General features: G+C 39.9%; 1 protein-coding gene across 1 annotated transcript in view; it reads left to right on the top strand.

Moving 5' to 3' along the window:
• The window catches only part of LOC311051909 (GTPase IMAP family member 8-like), a 644,135-nt gene that overhangs the window by 2,528 nt on the left and 622,306 nt on the right, over window positions 1–19,301 (top strand). Inside the window, exons 3-4 of the mRNA XM_084066633.1 lie at window positions 306–947; window positions 1,030–2,508. Coding sequence (XP_083922759.1) covers window positions 306–947; window positions 1,030–2,333 — 1,946 coding nt within the window. The 3' untranslated portion in view covers window positions 2,334–2,508. The remainder of the gene's footprint in view (window positions 1–305; window positions 948–1,029; window positions 2,509–19,301) is intronic.

Below are 19,301 nucleotides of genomic sequence, written 5' to 3'. Positions count from 1 at the left end.
TTTACAATTTACAATTTAGGCATTTAACAGATGCTCTTAATCCAGAGCGACTTACAGTAAGCGAGGACAACACAAGATAATACATCAAATGCATAGAAATAGTAATAGTAAAAAGAAAAACTAATAATAAAGTAATACATAAGTAAACCAAGAATCTGATAATAAACTAATACAAAAGTAAACCAAGAATCAGCCTGTACATTGAAACCATACACACGATCGTGTTAGAGCTTGTCCAGACCAATCTGGACAAGCTTCTTGAATCTAAGATGTTCCTCCCAATCATAACATTGTGTTTGTCCCAGTGAATATGGTGCTGTGTGGCAGACGAGGATCTGAGAAGACTTCTGCAGCCAACGTAATTCTGGGTCAAACCAAAGACCCGGGGTCTGGTCCTTCTACAGAGTGTGTGAAGAGACAGGAGGAGGTGTGTGAGCACTGGGTGAACCTGGTGGATCTGCCTGCCTTGTGTGAAACATCTAAGGAGGCATTTATTAACAATGCATGGAGATGTGTCTCTCATTGTGATCCTGAAGGCGTCCATGCCTTCCTGATGGCCGTTCCTCTGGGTTCTCTCACCGATGAAGACAAGACAGAGTTACAGAGCCTCCAGGATGTATTCAGCTCTGAGGTCAATGACTTCACCATGGTTCTGCATACTGTAAAGTCTGATTCAACCACTCCAGCAGATGAAGACACAGAAATCCAGACCCGTGGATTCCAATCCTTTGTCTTTAACATTAAGGACAGCACACACGTTCCTGAGTTGTTGGATGCTATAAAGAAGATGAGACCCCTGGAGGATAGACCACCCTGCTTCACAAAGGATATGTTTACCCAGGCCCAAATAGAAAAGAACATAAAACAAGACAACCTCATCACCGAGCAAGACAACCTCATTACCGAGCTACAGGCAGAGCTTCAGAAGTTGAAAAAACCCAGCACTGGTGAGTATTTAGTTTGTTGGCAAAAAATTGTAAAAAGTATGTTTTTGTTTTACTAGTATTTCAATATCTCTTTATATTTCAGGTGATGATGAAAATCAGAGCAGAGATTGCCTCAGGATGGTGCTGGTAGGGAAGACAGGCAATGGAAAAAGTGCCTCAGGAAACACTATTCTCGGTCAGAAAATGTTTCCATCCAAATCCGCACAATCGTCTGTCACCAAGAAGTGCGATAAAGCAGCTGGTGAGGTAGATGGCCGTCCTGTTGTTGTAGTTGACACACCTGGTTTGTTTGATACAAGTATCTCCCAGGAAGATGTTAATGAGGAGATGATAAAATGCATCGGTCAGCTGGCCCCGGGGCCTCATGTGTTCCTGTTGGTGATTCAAATCGGCCGACTCACAGCAGAGGATAAAGATTCATTGAAGCTGATCCAGGAAGCCTTCGGAAACAATTCCAAGAAGTTCACCATCATTCTTTTCACAGGAGGAGACTCATTGGAGGACGATGAACAGTCCATTGAGGACTACATCGAAGAGTGTGATGATTCATTTAGGAAGCTGATTGCTGACTGTGGAGGAAGGTACCACGTCTTCAATAACCGCGATAAAGACAACCATAGGCAAGTCAGTGATCTGCTGGTGAAGGTTGAGAAGATGGTGAAGGAGAATGGAGGAGGGTGCTACACCGCAGAGATGTTCCAGGAGGCTGAAGAGGCCATTAAAAAACAAATGGAGAAGATTTTAAAAGAGAAGGAAGATGAGATGGTGGCCCTGAGAACAAAACATGAAGAACACATTCAAGCATTGAATAAAGAAATGAAAGATGAGATTAAAAAGGAGAGAGAGAAAAGAGAGGCACAACTTAAAGGAAGGGAAGATTTTATTAAGAAAGAGCAGGAGGAGAGAGCGAAAGAACAGGAACAATGGGAAGAGAAGGACAGAAAAAGGAAAAAAGAAGAGGAAACTGAACGAAATAAATGGAACGAAAAAATTGAGCAATTAGAGAGAGAGAAAAAAACAGGAGCAGAAGAAATGAAAAAAGAACGAGAGGCTTGGGAGAAGGAACAAAAAAAATTGCAGAAGAAAAGAAACAAGGAAGATAAAGTGAGAAGAGAAGAAGAAGAGAAGAAAATAAAAAAGCTTGAGAAAGAGCTTGAAAAGGAAAGAGAAAAACATGAAAAGAAAAGGAGGGAAGAGGATCAACGCAGACAACAAGAAGAAAAAAAGGAACGACAGAAATGTCAGAAAGAATATGAAAAACAGAAAAAAGAATATGAAGATGAGGCCAGAAAACAAGCGGAAGAGCAAATCAATGAAATCATAGAAAAATACAAGGATGAACTGGACAAAAAATACAAGGATCGGAAGATGTGTTCCATCTGCTGAGATCATTATGCACAATACACATCTACAAAACATCTGTGTAACTGATTATAATATAGTCATCAGTCACATGGTCAAACAAAATCAGATATTGAAACAAAGCAGCATGTAAAACTATCTGATTCATTAGTATATTTATATCATGATTATGTAAAACTATGTGTTTATTCAGTAAAATGTTGTATTGATTATGTAAAGCTCACAACGACTTGCAGATCTGCTATTTCACTAGATGACTCAGATGGTGATCGTCTCCAGTGACCAAGCTGTTGACCATGAAGCTGGCTGTCACCAGTCCTCACACATCTCTCCATCTGACTTTGACATCTTTATTGATTATTAACATAACATAGTCTATGTCCTTTCTTATCTACAGTATGTATTATTGATTATTAACATAACATAACCTATGTCCTTTCTTATCTATGTATTAATGATTATTAACATAGTCTGTGTCCTTTATTATCTATGTATTATTGATTATTAACATAGTCTATGTCCTTTCTTATCTATGTATTATTGATTATTAACATAGTCTATGTCCTTTCTTATCTATGTATTATTGATTATTAACATAGTCTATGTCCTTTATTATCTATGTATTATTGATTATTAACATAGCATCATGTCCTTATATGTATTATTGATTATTAACATAGCCTATGTCCTTTCCTATCTATGTATTATTGATTATTAACATAACATAGTGTATGTCCTTTATTATCTATGTGTTATTGATTATTAACATAACCTATGTCCTTTCTTATCTATGTGTTATTGATTATTGTCTTATCTATGTGTCAGATACAGCAGTGATGTCTCCAAACACCATCAGTCTCTTTATGATGTTGATATAATGTCCATGGATAAAGTTATGGATAATGAACTACTTACTGCCTTGGTAGTGTAGGGGTGGGTGAGCTTTTATTTGTTACCAGTTTGTTGTGTTTTTATCAGCTTATTGTAGGTAAGATACTTGTATTTTCTGTTTTCTTCATGTTAGGTAAGAATAGGATTTAGTTTGTGTATTTAGTAGTTTATGGTCATGGTCCCACCCTGGGGTAATAATGTCCTCCTGCTTTGTTACAAATATAAAATAAATCCTTCTCGTTTTTAAACTGGTGTAGACTGGATTAGTTTGTTCTTGTCTCTTGGGTTTTAAAGTGGTGTGGACTGTATGTGAGCTTGTAGATCTGCTATCCGGTGTGGACTGGCTTTGTTTGGTAGGCCTACTGGGAGGAAATGAGTCTTTAAGTCAGTGGTTCTCAAAGAGGTCCTTGAGGGGGTTCCAATGGGTCCCCAGGAAAATGTGTTAATACAAAATCACCACTTTAACCCTATACATTGGCTTTAGGACAATAGCCGATCTTCAAGCTCCGATGAGACACATTGTGAGCTTGAAGATCTGCTATTTAAAAAAAATCTTGAAGAAAATGTGGAATACCTTTGAAACTTTTTAACACCACAAATCTTGAATGTGGGGGGGGGGGGGCTGATCTACAAGCTCAGCTATTTTCTAAAATGATCTAGATAAAAGTGTGGGGAAAAAAGTGAATATATAAATAAAAAAAACATTTGAACATCACAAATCCTGTATGGGGGTCCATTTCAAAATACGTATTAATTTGGGGGGAGTTTGAGAAGCACTGATTTACAGTATAACACATGAAAAACAGCATTTTACTATTAATTGTGTATCTTAAGGACATTTTAGGATATATGAAAACCATAATGATGTCTTTATTGTTACACATCGTTGTTGTCGGGCAGAAACCTCTTATCTCCATATTTTAACTTTGTTTTTTTCATAAATTAACGTCCTACTGATCATACTACAGTGTTACACAAAAGCATCAAAAGTAGCAGATCTACAAGCTCCTCTTGAGCTTGTAGATCTAATACTTTTGATGTTTTTTTATTTGAATCCTGAAAAGTAACATTTTTGTATGAGGTTTACACCTGACAGAGATCATATTATCATATGATATGTAACAATACAACTCTTGAATTTCTCCTGTTAAATTCATAATTGTCCTGACCTTACTATGTAGGTCTTCTGGTGTGAATTATTGGGTTTAAGAATAATAGGTTCTTTATAAATCCATATTATAATATGTTTAAATGTCTTGCCTCTCAGTTAGTGAATGCAGCCATATAGAACAGAACTGCAGTGTTACAGTGATATCTACTGGCAACAAGACCACATTGCATCAGCCTGGTGTCTGTACATTTCAATGTGATTTCTATCAGAGAGACATTTGACCTCTGACCTCTGCAATGATACCTGCTAAATGTTAATTCACATAGAATACTAAACGACAGTTAATTCATTTCCAGAAGGATGACCATGATGTCCACAAGCACACCACCATTACTTTTGTATTTTTATTATTAATAATAATAATAATCACTGTCTGGGACCCTACTTTAGATTGTGAAATCCACAGTGCTATTTCGAGTGTACAAATGGAACCAAATGAACACCCTGTATATTGATTTATTGATTGAAATTTTTAGTAGGCAAAAGAATGTAAAACAACACAGTTACATTTATAATACTTTTGTCTAAAAGGTCCGACCAAAAAAAATCCTTGCGGACTTGTTTCCGTTGGGGTCCTTGAATTAATTTCATAGACATATATAGTAGCAACCAAACAGTTCAAATATCAACATAAAAATACATAGAAAAAAGTACCACTATGTACAAAAAAAAAGCATGAAAAATAAAACATGTATACAAAAAAAGGGGAGGGGGTCGTCTGTCTACCGGGAAACTGGTACTACCTCCTGGTCTATCACTTAACAATGTTATAATCAATATTTTGTCAGTTTCTAATCAATTTGAAACAATATATTTGTATTTAACTTATTAAGCAACATTTAATGCATGTTTACTATAACTTATACAATTGGGGTGGTTGTGTTTTGTCTCCCTGCTAAGCCAGTCAATCTAAGCAAAAAAAAAGGCCCAACACAAAATAAATTGCAATAGTAATGCAGTATAGTTTGTATTGGTCCTAATACCCTCCTACATCATATATTAAAAGTTTTCCTTCATGGATTTGTGAACATAATCTTTTTTCAAGGTAAAAGCAACGTTTTTAGGTTTTAAAGCGGTGTGGTCTTGGTCAAATGGTGTTAAATATTGGAGGGTTTATGTGGAGTTATCCAACATATTTAGTGTCTTTTCTTGAGTTTTGGGGGTCAATCTTTCCAATAAAACACTTTTTGAGTCTATGTGGCTATTTAAAAATAGCAGATCTACAAGCTCATAGAGCGGCACTCGATGCAGCGCTCTATAGAAATCGTGAAAATGTGTGCAAATCTTTGAATATAATTTTTTTAAAGCGAACATTTGTAACTCAAATCTTTGCTTCTGGGGGGGTCCCTGGAACAACATATTTTGAGATAGGGGTCCGCGGTCAAATACATATTATTTTGGGGGTCCTTGCTTTGAAAAAAGTTTGAGAACCACTGATATTATAGCAACATACGTTTTTTCAAAAAAGGATATATAAGACATTTGTAGAATCCCCCAGAAGCAGAGATTTGAGTTACAAATGTTTGCTTTAAAAATATATATATGTTCAAAGATTTGCACAAATTTGCACAGATTCTCAAAAAATAGCAGATCTACAAGATCGTAGCGTGGCACTCTACGTGCCACGCTACGAGCTTGTAGATCTGCTATTTTTTAATAACCATAGAAATCTCAACATGACACAGATGCGTTCCCGGTCTTATTGGGTTAAGCATGGCATAGGCTATTCATTTCAGTTATTATGGTGACTGTCTTTATTACATAATAGGTTTGTCTTACCTTCCTAGAATTAAAGGGATGGTGTGGAATTATTATGTTGATTTGTATGTTACATGGGAGAGTAAATGTGATTCAAAATGTATTTTCCAAGGTTTATTTAGTGCTTGCTAACTGCCCGATTCCACTGTTGGTCTGACTTTTATGTATTTAGATTTCTATAATAGTATGAGATGCTGCTCCACATTGTCAAATGATCTTTGGTGATGGCAAAAGGTTTGCTTTCCATAAGCTTGTAAAAGGAGACTCTGTCCTTCAGTTTTGTGGGGGTTAATAGCTGAATGGGTTCTGAATGGGTTTATAGCCCCTGCTAGTATTGAGGTGTCCATGAGAAAGGAAAAAGCTGGAAAAACCAATAGGCTCTATGCACAGCAGCCATTATTGGAAAGAAATTGGGCCACTTCTTACTTCCTTCACAGGGTGTTTTCAATGATACTAATGAAGGCTCCATTCCATTCTGGTCAAACAGAGCAATGCATTCACTGCCCCTAATCAGACCAAGGAGGCGCTACTCCGCAGCCTGAATGACGCAGGCACCACCGAAGAAGAGCACACCCAGACTGATCACGTGATCACAACAAAATAATCTATTCACCTGTTTCCTAGGCTGTGTCAAGGAAATTAGAAAAGAAGGAAGGGACGGCCTAGGGGGCGGGCAGACGCCATTGATGCGCATGGGAGCCAAAACTGGAACATGAAGTTTGGTGAAATACTATGAAGTATGGCAGCCATCTGGACCAGCTTGTGAACAAACACTATTTCTGAACGATTGTGTCCTTTGTCAGATAATCGGTTCAGGAATATAAAAGAAGACATATCACAGGTTTTTATCCAATCAATTCGGATTTTTTTAGCACACTGTATAATTTTACTGAGGCACCTAAACAGTGGAATGTATCTTCCATAGAGCATCGCAGTTGCGCAGAATCCGGGTGCCGGAAGTAAATACTCAATGCATTTTTCCCATTGACTTTTCCAAAAATATTTATATCAATGAATTTAAGCCTAGAATCAAGCCATCCAGGATTCTGGTGAATCATGACCATAAAACCTTTTTTTCTGTGATTTTTTAAATTTTATATTTAATGATATACTATGTTTAATAAATACCCTTTGTACCCTATTGTATAATTATGTATACAATTGTGTTTCATAAACATACATGTTATTGTGCATAAATACTAAGCTATGAAAATAATAGACAGATTAATATATTCATGCTTTTATTTTAAACATGTACAGGGTACAGTGAGTAGGGTGGCCGCACTGCCATTCATAAACATACCTTATTAACTGAGAACAACAATCTGTCAATTGCACAATAATCATGTCATTTTTTAAAAATTGTCTAATCAAGCTACAATTTCGCGGACCCCCTGCAGTACCTCGCGGACCCCCTAGGGGTGGCGGACCCCTGTTGAAGACTTGCACTAGGCCATTATGAGCACTTTAGACATTTACTGTATACATTGAAAATAGCCGATTAAGCTCACAACGTGTTGTGAGCTTGTAGATCTGCTATTTTTTTTTAAATCTTGAAGTAAAATGTGAAATATTGAGGATTTTTGAAACACTAACAACAGAAATCTGTTACGGGGCTCCCTGGCACAAAACATTTTCAGATGGGGGTTAGGGACAAATACATATTAATTTGAGGGTCCATGACATAAACATAATTGAGAATTATAATTATGCTTTTAAAATTGTGAAGCCCAAGTCCAAATAATCAACTTCACTTTAGAAAAAAGCCCATAAAACCGCAACCCACAACTACTGTACCAATATTTACAAGCAACTTCACAGAAAAATAAGCCTAAAGTCGCTTATACAGGGGCGTCAATTGGGTATGGCAGGCTATTGCAGCTGCCATACCCTGGCTCCAGGGGTAAAAAAAATAAAATGTAGGCCTACTTTGCGTTTAAAATCTTGATTTTATCAACTAACTGGCTGTGCGCATCGGAGGAGCAGCGGAGCCTGTCATCAAGGGGCGGGCCGTGTGTGTGTGTGTGTGTGTGTGTGTGTGTGTGTGTGTGTGTGTCGAGACACGAGAGGAGAATTAAAACACTCGCCCCAAAACACACTCGCCCCTATGTTTTTCGCCGACCGAGGCCGCCAGATATACCCGGGCGAGTGTGTTTTGGCTTTTGGGGCAAGTGCTTTTGGACGAGGCGTTCTTGTGAACAAGCAGTGAATTAAATCACGTGTCGCCGGTGGAATACAAGGAAAGAAAATAATCAGGAGCTCAACAACATATAAGAGGATACATGAGCTATAAATCTGTGCTTGATGCAAAGTGTGCATATTTAAGCAAGTATTTTAAAACAGTGAAAGCTACCGAGGAAAAAGAAAAAAAAAAGTGATAAACCCCCGCCGGCCGCCACGACTCAAACTAACGACCACGTTGTGAATAATTATAAACAAACTGCCTCCTGGTTGGGGGGTAATTTGACCAAAACCGAAGGTATTGAAGAGGAGAATGTTATGGTCATCAGAGATCAGAGGATCTAGCAGCTGCCATTCTGATAATGTTAGGAGCAATGGACCAGGCAACAGTGATACTACGAGCAGGTACGGTCCCGTCCAAAGTGTTTCTAAATGGACTGCAGTCTGCACAGAACCCTATCCATCAGATCCAAAGTATTATTATCATACTCCTATTACAGAGAAGATTTCATACCCCCCACTTTTTGCAAATTTAATTGTGTTTAATCTTTTTGATAATAAATCGGTAAAATCAGGCAAAAATAAGAATTAAATAGCATAACCCTAACCTAACCCGAATCCTAACCCTAAAACCGAAATAAAGTAACCAAAAACTGGAAAAAAACGAACCCAATCCGCCCAGAACCGCACAAAAATTTCGCGCGCGCGCACGGGGGGCTCATGCACGCGCGCTGCGCGCGCGTGCATGAGCTGCCATACCCTAGCTTTCGCTGAACTGACGCCACTGTGTGTTGCTTTTCGATGTGTCCACTGTATAAGTTTATTGAGCTATCTAAAGAGCACAAAGTACGCGATACTGCCGAGCCTGAAACCAGTGTTGCCATGTCCACATTATAAGCGCAGTGGCGTCAGTTCAGCGAAAGCTAGGGTATGGCAGCTCATGCACGCGCGCGCAGCGCGCGTGCATGAGCCCCCCGTGCGCGCGCGCGAAATTTTTGTGCGGTTCTGGGCGGATTGGGTTCGTTTTTTTCCAGTTTTTGGTTACTTTATTTCGGTTTTAGGGTTAGGATTCGGGTTAGGTTAGGGTTATGCTATTTAATTCTTATTTTTGCCTGATTTTACCGATTTATTATCAAAAAGATTAAACACAATTAAATTTGCAAAAAGTGGGGGGTATGAAATCTTCTCTGTAATAGGAGTATGATAATAATACTTTGGATCTGATGGATAGGGTTCTGTGCAGACTGCAGTCCATTTAGAAACACTTTGGACGGGACCCTACCTGCTCGTAGTATCACTGTTGCCTGGTCCATTGCTCCTAACATTATCAGAATGGCAGCTGCTAGATCCTCTGATCTCTGATGACCATAACATTCTCCTCTTCAATACCTTCGGTTTTGGTCAAATTACCCCCCAACCAGGAGGCAGTTTGTTTATAATTATTCACAACGTGGTCGTTAGTTTGAGTCGTGGCGGCCGGCGGGGGTTTATCACTTTTTTTTTTCTTTTTCCTCGGTAGCTTTCACTGTTTTAAAATACTTGCTTAAATATGCACACTTTGCATCAAGCACAGATTTATAGCTCATGTATCCTCTTATATGTTGTTGAGCTCCTGATTATTTTCTTTCCTTGTATTCCACCGGCGACACGTGATTTAATTCACTGCTTGTTCACAAGAACGCCTCGTCCAAAAGCACTTGCCCCAAAAGCCAAAACACACTCGCCCGGGTATATCTGGCGGCCTCGGTCGGCGAAAAACATAGGGGCGAGTGTGTTTTGGGGCGAGTGTTTTAATTCTCCTCTCGTGTCTCGACACACACACACACACACACACACACACACACACACACACACACACACACGGCCCGCCCCTTGATGACAGGCTCCGCTGCTCCTCCGATGCGCACAGCCAGTTAGTTGATAAAATCAAGATTTTAAACGCAAAGTAGGCCTACATTTTATTTTTTTTACCCCTGGAGCCAGGGTATGGCAGCTGCAATAGCCTGCCATACCCAATTGACGCCCCTGTATAAGCGACTTTAGGCTTATTTTTCTGTGAAGTTGCTTGTAAATATTGGTACAGTAGTTGTGGGTTGCGGTTTTATGGGCTTTTTTCTAAAGTGAAGTTGATTATTTGGACTTGGGCTTCACAATTTTAAAAGCATAATTATAATTCTCAATTATGTTTATGTCATGGACCCTCAAATTAATATGTATTTGTCCCTAACCCCCATCTGAAAATGTTTTGTGCCAGGGAGCCCCGTAACAGATTTCTGTTGTTAGTGTTTCAAAAATCCTCAATATTTCACATTTTACTTCAAGATTTAAAAAAAAATAGCAGATCTACAAGCTCACAACACGTTGTGAGCTTAATCGGCTATTTTCAATGTATACAGTAAATGTCTAAAGTGCTCATAATGGCCTAGTGCAAGTCTTCAACAGGGGTCCGCCACCCCTAGGGGGTCCGCGAGGTACTGCAGGGGGTCCGCGAAATTGTAGCTTGATTAGACAATTTTTAAAAAATGACATGATTATTGTGCAATTGACAGATTGTTGTTCTCAGTTAATAAGGTATGTTTATGAATGGCAGTGCGGCCACCCTACTCACTGTACCCTGTACATGTTTAAAATAAAAGCATGAATATATTAATCTGTCTATTATTTTCATAGCTTAGTATTTATGGACAATAACATGTATGTTTATGAAACACAATTGTATACATAATTATACAATAGGGTACAAAGGGTATTTATTAAACATAGTATATCATTAAATATAAAATTTAAAAAATCACAGAAAAAAAGGTTTTATGGTCATGATTCACCAGAATCCTGGATGGCTTGATTCTAGGCTTAAATTCATTGATATAAATATTTTTGGAAAAGTCAATGGGAAAAATGCATTGAGTATTTACTTCCGGCACCCGGATTCTGCGCAACTGCGATGCTCTATGGAAGATACATTCCACTGTTTAGGTGCCTCAGTAAAATTATACAGTGTGCTAAAAAAATCCGAATTGATTGGATAAAAACCTGTGATATGTCTTCTTTTATATTCCTGAACCGATTATCTGACAAAGGACACAATCGTTCAGAAATAGTGTTTGTTCACAAGCTGGTCCAGATGGCTGCCATACTTCATAGTATTTCACCAAACTTCATGTTCCAGTTTTGGCTCCCATGCGCATCAATGGCGTCTGCCCGCCCCCTAGGCCGTCCCTTCCTTCTTTTCTACAAGGAAGATTTAGAAAGGAAAGGACAGAGTCCGTCCGTTCTCCAGATATATGACGTGACACTCACGGGTGGCAAAATCGCACCGGAAGTTCGATGAATAACATTGCAGTGGATGGAGCCGGCTGGAGCAGCTCATGAACAAACATTATTTCTGAATGATTGAGACCATTGTAAAATAATCGCTTCAGGAAAATAAAAGAAAACATATCACTCATTTTTTTCTGCTCTCTTGTTTTTCCATGTACACTCTACATACATTTATTTAGGTATCCAAAGAGCAGAGAGAGTAAGATTCTCACTGGGCAGCCAGACTGATTGACAGTCACTGATTGACAGCTGTCTGCCAATCAATCAGTCAACACCTGTTGACAGCTCACACACAAAAATACCAAAAGTAAAAGTACTCATTATACAAAATGTCCCAATTCAAGTTTTCAAATGTATACAAATCTTTTGAAAATAGCAGATCTACAAGCTCACAATGCATCAAATCGTGATTTGTGATGCATTGTGAGCTTGTAGATCGGCTATTTTCTTACTGTATGTTTTGTAATAATAATCAAATCAATGTAATACTCAATAATCAAATAATAATTAAAACGTAATTAAGTACATGTACTCAAGTACTGTATTTAAGTACAAATTTGAGGCATTAGTACTTTACTCGAGTATTTCCAATTTCCAATACTTTTACTTCTACTCCACTACATCTCATACTTTTACTCCACTACAATTATTTGAAACATATATGTATGTATGTATGTATGTATGTATGTATGTATTTCAGACATTTTTTATAATAAAAAAAAACCGAATATATTATCAAACATCTACAATGTGAACTATAGTGTTAACAGAGTGACAATGACATATCACATGAGTCATTGTGAAACAATTATGATTCATGGTCACACACTATTTCAGTAATATAATTAAATTGATATATCTTATTGTATTTATTTCATTTTATTTGAATGCAGGGTCATTAAAATGAGTCCATATAAAACAAAATATGTGTTGAATTAACTGTGGAAAAAGTCATTGGTTAAAGATTGGAGTCATTGGACTAACAGCTATATCACAAAACTTGAAGAGCAAGGCACTGGATTAATTAAGCTTGGCTGTTAGCCTGGTCCAGACCACTTTGTAGATTTTGATTATTATTACAAAACATACATTAAGAAGATAGCCGATCTACAAGGTCACAATGCATGGGGGGGGGGCAGGGGGGGGGGGGGGGTTCCAGGGGGGAGGGGGTTGAAGGGGGAGGGGGGACGTGTGTGAGCTGTCAACAGGTGTTGACTGATTGTTTGGCAGACAGCTGTCAATCAGTGACTGTCAATCAGTCTGGCTGCCCAGTGAGAATCTTACTCTCTCTGCTCTTTGGATACCTAAATAAATGTATGTAGAGTGTACATGGAAAAACAAGAGAGCAGAAAAAAATGTGTGATATGTTTTCTTTTATTTTCCTGAAGCGATTATTTTACAATGGTCTCAATCATTCAGAAATAATGTTTGTTCATGAGCTGCTCCAGCCGGCTCCATCCACTGCAATGTTATTCACCAACTTCCGGTGCGAGTTTTGCCACCCGTCATATATCTAGAGAACGGAATTACTTTCTGTCCTTTCCTTTCAAAATCTTCCTTGAAACTCCCAGGAAGTAGGGCCAAACACCCATAATTCTGTGGAAACACCTGGGAAAATGTGAAACAGGAAACTAAATGACCAGTTTTCCTTCCAAGGACCAATCCTTGACAGCTCCTCGACTAGACAGGAAGTGAAAAGACCTACAGAGAAGTAGAATGAAGCAGCAGACAGAGAAAAACTCACTGGCGCCCTCTGTAAAAGGCAATGGCAGCCCCCATGGGTAGGCCCAGGAATATGGTGAATAGATTGAGGATTTCAGGCAGACTCGAGCATTAATGGTTTGACCTTTAATTACTTCCCACTGTTTTCTTCTCCATAAACACAATCAAAATCACATGCAATTGGGCTGTCACCATTTAAATATACAGATATATGGCCTTGGTTGACCTCGTCGAGCATGCGCTCCCTATTCTCTAACTGAAGTATGGATGCCATGGTCCTGAGTACACTACCCACTCTCTCTGGACAGTATGGTCACAGTGACAGCGGTTCAGCAGGTCAAGCCTATCAGGGGCTGAAGCCAGGCAAAAATGTAACATCATTGACCACCACCTAAATGTAGTAGTAAGGCCCAACAGTGCATGTTTATCGAGAGGAGACTTAAAAAATGATATTTGAATAATGGCCTGAATGAGTTCACATTCAACATATCGTATAACTTCATCACAGAATAACCACAAGAAACAAACAAGCTACCAAACTCACAAAGGCACCATACTGAGACTCTGATCTCTACAACTGTACAGCAAATGAGAAGGAAGAAAGATCCTTCACACCACCACTCCTTCAGACATTTTTATGGTTGCGGTCTCAGGGTACGATTGCCTCAAACAGGGCTCTTCAATATGGACCCCTGGACACCCTGCGAGAGAAGACCCCCAAACCTTTACATATGAGATAGATAGATATAGAATAGATATATATATATATAGATAGATAGATAGAAGGATAGAAAGATAGAAAGATATCACACACACACACACACACACACACACACACACACACACACACACACACACACACACACACACACACACACACACACACACACACACGTCTGTAAATATCCTCAAACATGCAAATATATACAATTATTACCCTATTACATCCTTGAGTTATAAATAACTTTGTGTTGTGGTGTTGAATGATATTCAACTCCAACTGTATGTTCCCATTTACTTATTGTGTTTTGATACTTGCTTTGGCAATGTAAACGCATGTTTTCTCATGCCAATAATAAGTTCATTGGGTTCCTTCTTTTCTGTTCAAAAATATTTATAAAAAAAATATGTTAAACCTAGAGCGACGGTCTATTGGTCGTAATGGTCTCCTTGACAACCATGCAAACCTGCTCATTTGTCGACCAGCAGCACACCCCCCCGTGTGCTGCGCTCTCATTGGCTGTAGTAATTCACCCAGGAAGTGCATGCTCAACGCGCGGGATACACCCACAACAACCGTTAACTGCAGCAGACTACAGGGAGAGACACTACGACCGAATATTGGTATGTTTATATGGCTTTATAATGATTTATATCCACGTCTGATGTTGGTTGAGAAATAATGTTGTGACACAGCTCATGGTGTTGTCTATGCACGATATTTTTGCCGTTCTGTTGGTTAGTAAAAGGGCGTGTGTGTGTGTGTGTGTGTGGGGGGAGAGGGACAAAGCTAACTTTATCCGTACAAAATAACACTTCGCGGGGAGGTACAGACGGGTGGCTTTTTGAAATCGTGGGGTTTCACAGATTGAATCATCCCAGGGACAAATCGAAACGGTACTTTTCGAGCCCTGCCCGCATTCGCAAAGACTCACAAGGGACGTAAGTAGCAACAATCTATAGGTCACTGATATCGGTGTAGCTCCGGCGGTGCAGTGTTTGAGAGTCTGTGCATGCTGCCACGTTTGACTGGGGAGGACGCGGTAGGCAAACAATTCAGAACGTGTAGTGTTAATTGGTTTTAGAGTTATACTCGCATAGTACTAAAGTACTGTATGTCTTTGTGCAGTTGGTCAACGTCTTGTGAGCTGGGAGCTGCAGGGATGTATATTAGCTGAACCCTAGCAGATTATACACAGAATTAAGGGATGACCTTGGAATGTAAAAGTTTGAGAACCACTGTGCTAAGTACTGTATAGGCCCACGGTTCTCAAAGTGGGGACCCCTGGGGTCCTTGGGGTCCTTGACTGAGTCCCAGGGGGTACCCAGCTAAATGATGGATATTAGGATCCAAATGGACCCTTATTTCTTTGTAACAAACGGACAAATGGACCTTGACAGGTCCATTTGGTTCCATTTGTACACTTCTCAGAGTTAAATTAACCTTGATTTTATAAACTGGAGTTCCAGAATTAGAAATGCCATTAAATGGGGGTCCATAGCCTTAATCCATGTCAAACTTGGGGCCCTAGAATTTAATAAAACGGTTGAGAATCGCTGCTAGAGCCGCAAAAACCTTCTCTTATAGGGGTCCCTCGTTAATCTTTTCAAATGGGGGTCCGCGGGCATTTCAATTTGGGGGTCCTTGGCATCAAAACGTTTGAGAACCCCTGGTATAGGCTATGTTATAGCATGATCTATCTGAAACAGTCAGAAGGAGAACATTGGAGCAGCCTGCCATAAACCCATTGTAACATTTGGTGTGATTGAACAACAGGATAGAAACAAATACATTATCTATCATTCTGTCAGCAGCATGACAACGATTTTGATTATGTATCCATCCATCTATATGCAGCATAAAACCAAATAAATTATCTTTAATATGCAGCATAAAAAACATCTATATGCAGCATAGAGGATAATATATACAGGATTATTAATATGACACTTCAATGCCTACTATAATGTGACTAGTGATGTCAGCATATAGTAAAGGTGTGCATCATTGCCGTGATTGTGGACTGGAACCAATTCACCTCACAGGGTAGAAGGTGGACCATACCACTCGCTCCAATGGTATGGTCCACCTTCTACCCTGTGAGGTGAATTGGTTCCAGCCCACAATCACAGCAATGATGCACACCTGTCATACCATTCCTCTTAAAAAAGGACTAGCACACAAACACTTCACAATGATTTGACACTGAGGAAATGATATTGTTTACTGTGGATATCGCACCGGTGAAGCCATGGCGCAGTGTATCTTGTGGCCGTCGCAGCAGAAGCCCTGCAACTCGTGGCCGCGGCAACAGAACCCCTGCAACTCGTAGCAGCCGTTCAACTGACCCTGACAACCGAAGCCATTCAGCTGGACCCGACAACCGAAGCCACTCAACCCCTGGACCCGACAACCGAAGCCACTCAACCCCTGGACCCGACAACCGAAGCCACTCAACCCCTGGACCCGACAACCGAAGCCACTCAACCCCTGGACCCGACAACCGAAGCCGCTCAACCCCTGGACCCGACAACCGAAGCCGCTCAACCCCTGAACCCGACAACCGAAGCCGCTCAACCCCTGGACCCGACAACCGAAGCCGCTCAACCCCTGGACCCGACAACCGAAGCCGCTCAACCCCTGGACCCGACAACCGAAGCCACTCAACCCCTGGACCCGACAACCGAAGCCACTCAACCCCTGGACCCGACAACCGAAGCCACTCAACCCCTGGACCCGACAACCGAAGCCTTTCAACAGCTGGGCTCAACCAGAGAAACCAACATTCACCTGATCTGTTCGAGCAAAGTGATGACACCCCTGAGCTGCACCACCAGGGAAGCGTTTCCTCCCCTGCCGCTCAGGGAAACCTTTCCTTCCCTGCCCTTGAGCCACATCGAATGACTAACCGACCACAAAACAGACCCAGTACTTGTTATTAAGGACCCCACACATCCCCACAACAGACTTTTCCATCTGCTGCCCTCTGGGAAGAGGTACCAGAGTATAAAGGCCAGCACAAGCAGACTGAAAGACAGTTTCCTCCCACAGGCCATTAGACTGCTGAATGAGTCTATGCGTTAAACTTCTGGGGTGTTACTTTGCATTGAATGCTGATCTTAGTCTTTTTACTGTTTTTAATGTATTTATTTAAGCATAGTATTGATATCCATGAACTGTTTTTATTTCTGTGTTTTTGGAGCACCTCCCCAACATAAGTTTTTAACAGTGTGTACTTGTACGTCCTTGTTACAATAAATCTCTTGAATCTTGAATCTTGAATCTTAAGTGAGTATATTTTATTGTTTATTTTATTGAACCACGTTAACCAATATTATATGCTTTAACTATTAAAACAGAAGATATACAAGCTCACAGTGCAACACCGAGCACCATGCTGTGAGCTTGTAGATCTGCCATTTGCATTAGTTAAAGAAAGGGTTCCCAAATGTTTTAGACCGTGACCCCCAAAATAAACATATTTGAACTGGGGACCCCCACCCTGACAAACCCTTGGAATTGTTGATTACATTTAGCTTGACTCGATTGAGCTGATAAATACTACTTGTGAAAATAGCCGAACTACAAGCTTGCAGAGTGAGACGTTGTGAGCTCGTAGGTCAGCTATTCTCACAATGTTCGCCTGTTTCTTACTTGATATTTGACAGTTTGGCCAGTTTGGTATTAAAATGTCTTATGTCCTTAAATTGTCATGTTGTGCATGTGCAGATGCCCTGTACACACTGTTGGATTATTTACTTTTGAATGAGAAGAAAATAATAATAATGGTTAAAGTGATAAAGCCCAACAATGTGTTCCCAGTCTAAAGGGTTAAATACATTAAAACCTCTTCTCCCTCTAGCACTCTTGAGAAGTATCCTAGCCAATCAGGAGCAGATGAAGGACCAAATGAGGCACATTTCCAGCACTGTCCAGGGGTTGAAGTCCTTAGCTGAAGAAGAAATTGGTATTTTTATTTTCTATTCAAGCATCGAAACACCTGTATCATGCACAATATATCTTCTGCTACGCTCACTCACCGTTTGACCTCGGGGATTCATTTTTTATGTAATAACCACTGTTTACCTGTGAGTTGACAAACCTTTTTTCTTTTTTCCCTTTTTTATTCTCATTCTGACAGGTATTGAACCAAATCTGTTGCCTTTAGCTGATCGAGAATCCCTTGAGAACCTGGAAGTGCGGCTACTAACGGAACCTGACCTCAAAACTCAACTGGTAAGAATTTAAGTGCGGTTTAGCGAGGATAGAATCTTAGTATCTTAGTGGGGGGCAATCCAACTTATGCATAAGTTGGATTGCACTGATTATTTTTTTTTTTTTAGATTACCATATCTTTGCTTTTGATGTATTGATCTTGTATTACCTTGGTTATTGTAAATCACTCTGGATTAAGATTGTCAGCCAAATGCCTAAATATCAATTTACAGAGAAATGCCCTGGCTCTCAAAGGAGGAGGAGAAGTCAAGATCTGCGCCTGGAGAGTCATGGAGGCTGTCATGACCAACCATCTGGCGAGGCAGACCAACATGACTGGGGTTACCAACAAGACTGGGGTTGAGAAGATTGGCTTCAAGCGTCTACAGCTCAAGGATGTTGTGATTGGTAAGTCTGTATGGACTCACTGTCTCCTCTCAGACTCTATGTTTTCACTGACTGTTCACTCAGCTTGTATCTCAAAGTGAATAGCAGTTGATATTCATAGAAATATTGACTAAGGTCTTGGTCAGTTTAGATAAAGATACATGTCGTTGCTTTTGATTGAATTTGTTATTAGCAGTTCACAAAGGAACTGCATATGGTGCAGTTCACATACCATGTACTAGTAGTTTGATAGGTACATAGGTATCTTTGTGGTGTAGTGTATCTTGTAGAGCAATAGTTTGACAGGTACTTGGGTATCTTAGTGGTGTAGTGTATCTTGTAGAGCAGTAGTTTGACAGGTACATGGGTAACTTTGTGGTGTAGTGTATCTTGTAGAGCAATGGTATCTTAGTGGTGTAGTGTGTCTTGTAGAGCAGTAGTTTGACAGTTACATGGGTATCTTAGTGGTGTAGTGTATATTGTAGAGCAGCAGTTTGACAGTTACATGGGTATCTTAGTGGTGTAGTGTATCTTGTAGAGCAGTAGTTTGACTCTGTTCGACAGATATATATTGTGAAATTAGACAATCTACAGATCAGCTATTTTCACAATGTTTCCCGCGTAA

The sequence above is a fragment of the Gymnoscopelus microlampas genome (assembly GCF_963454915.1).
Source record: "Gymnoscopelus microlampas genome assembly, chromosome: 1".
Lineage (NCBI taxonomy): Eukaryota > Metazoa > Chordata > Actinopteri > Myctophiformes > Myctophidae > Gymnoscopelus > Gymnoscopelus microlampas.
The sequence above is the reverse complement of the archived record's forward strand: the minus strand, read 5'-3'. Positions and strand labels throughout refer to the sequence as shown.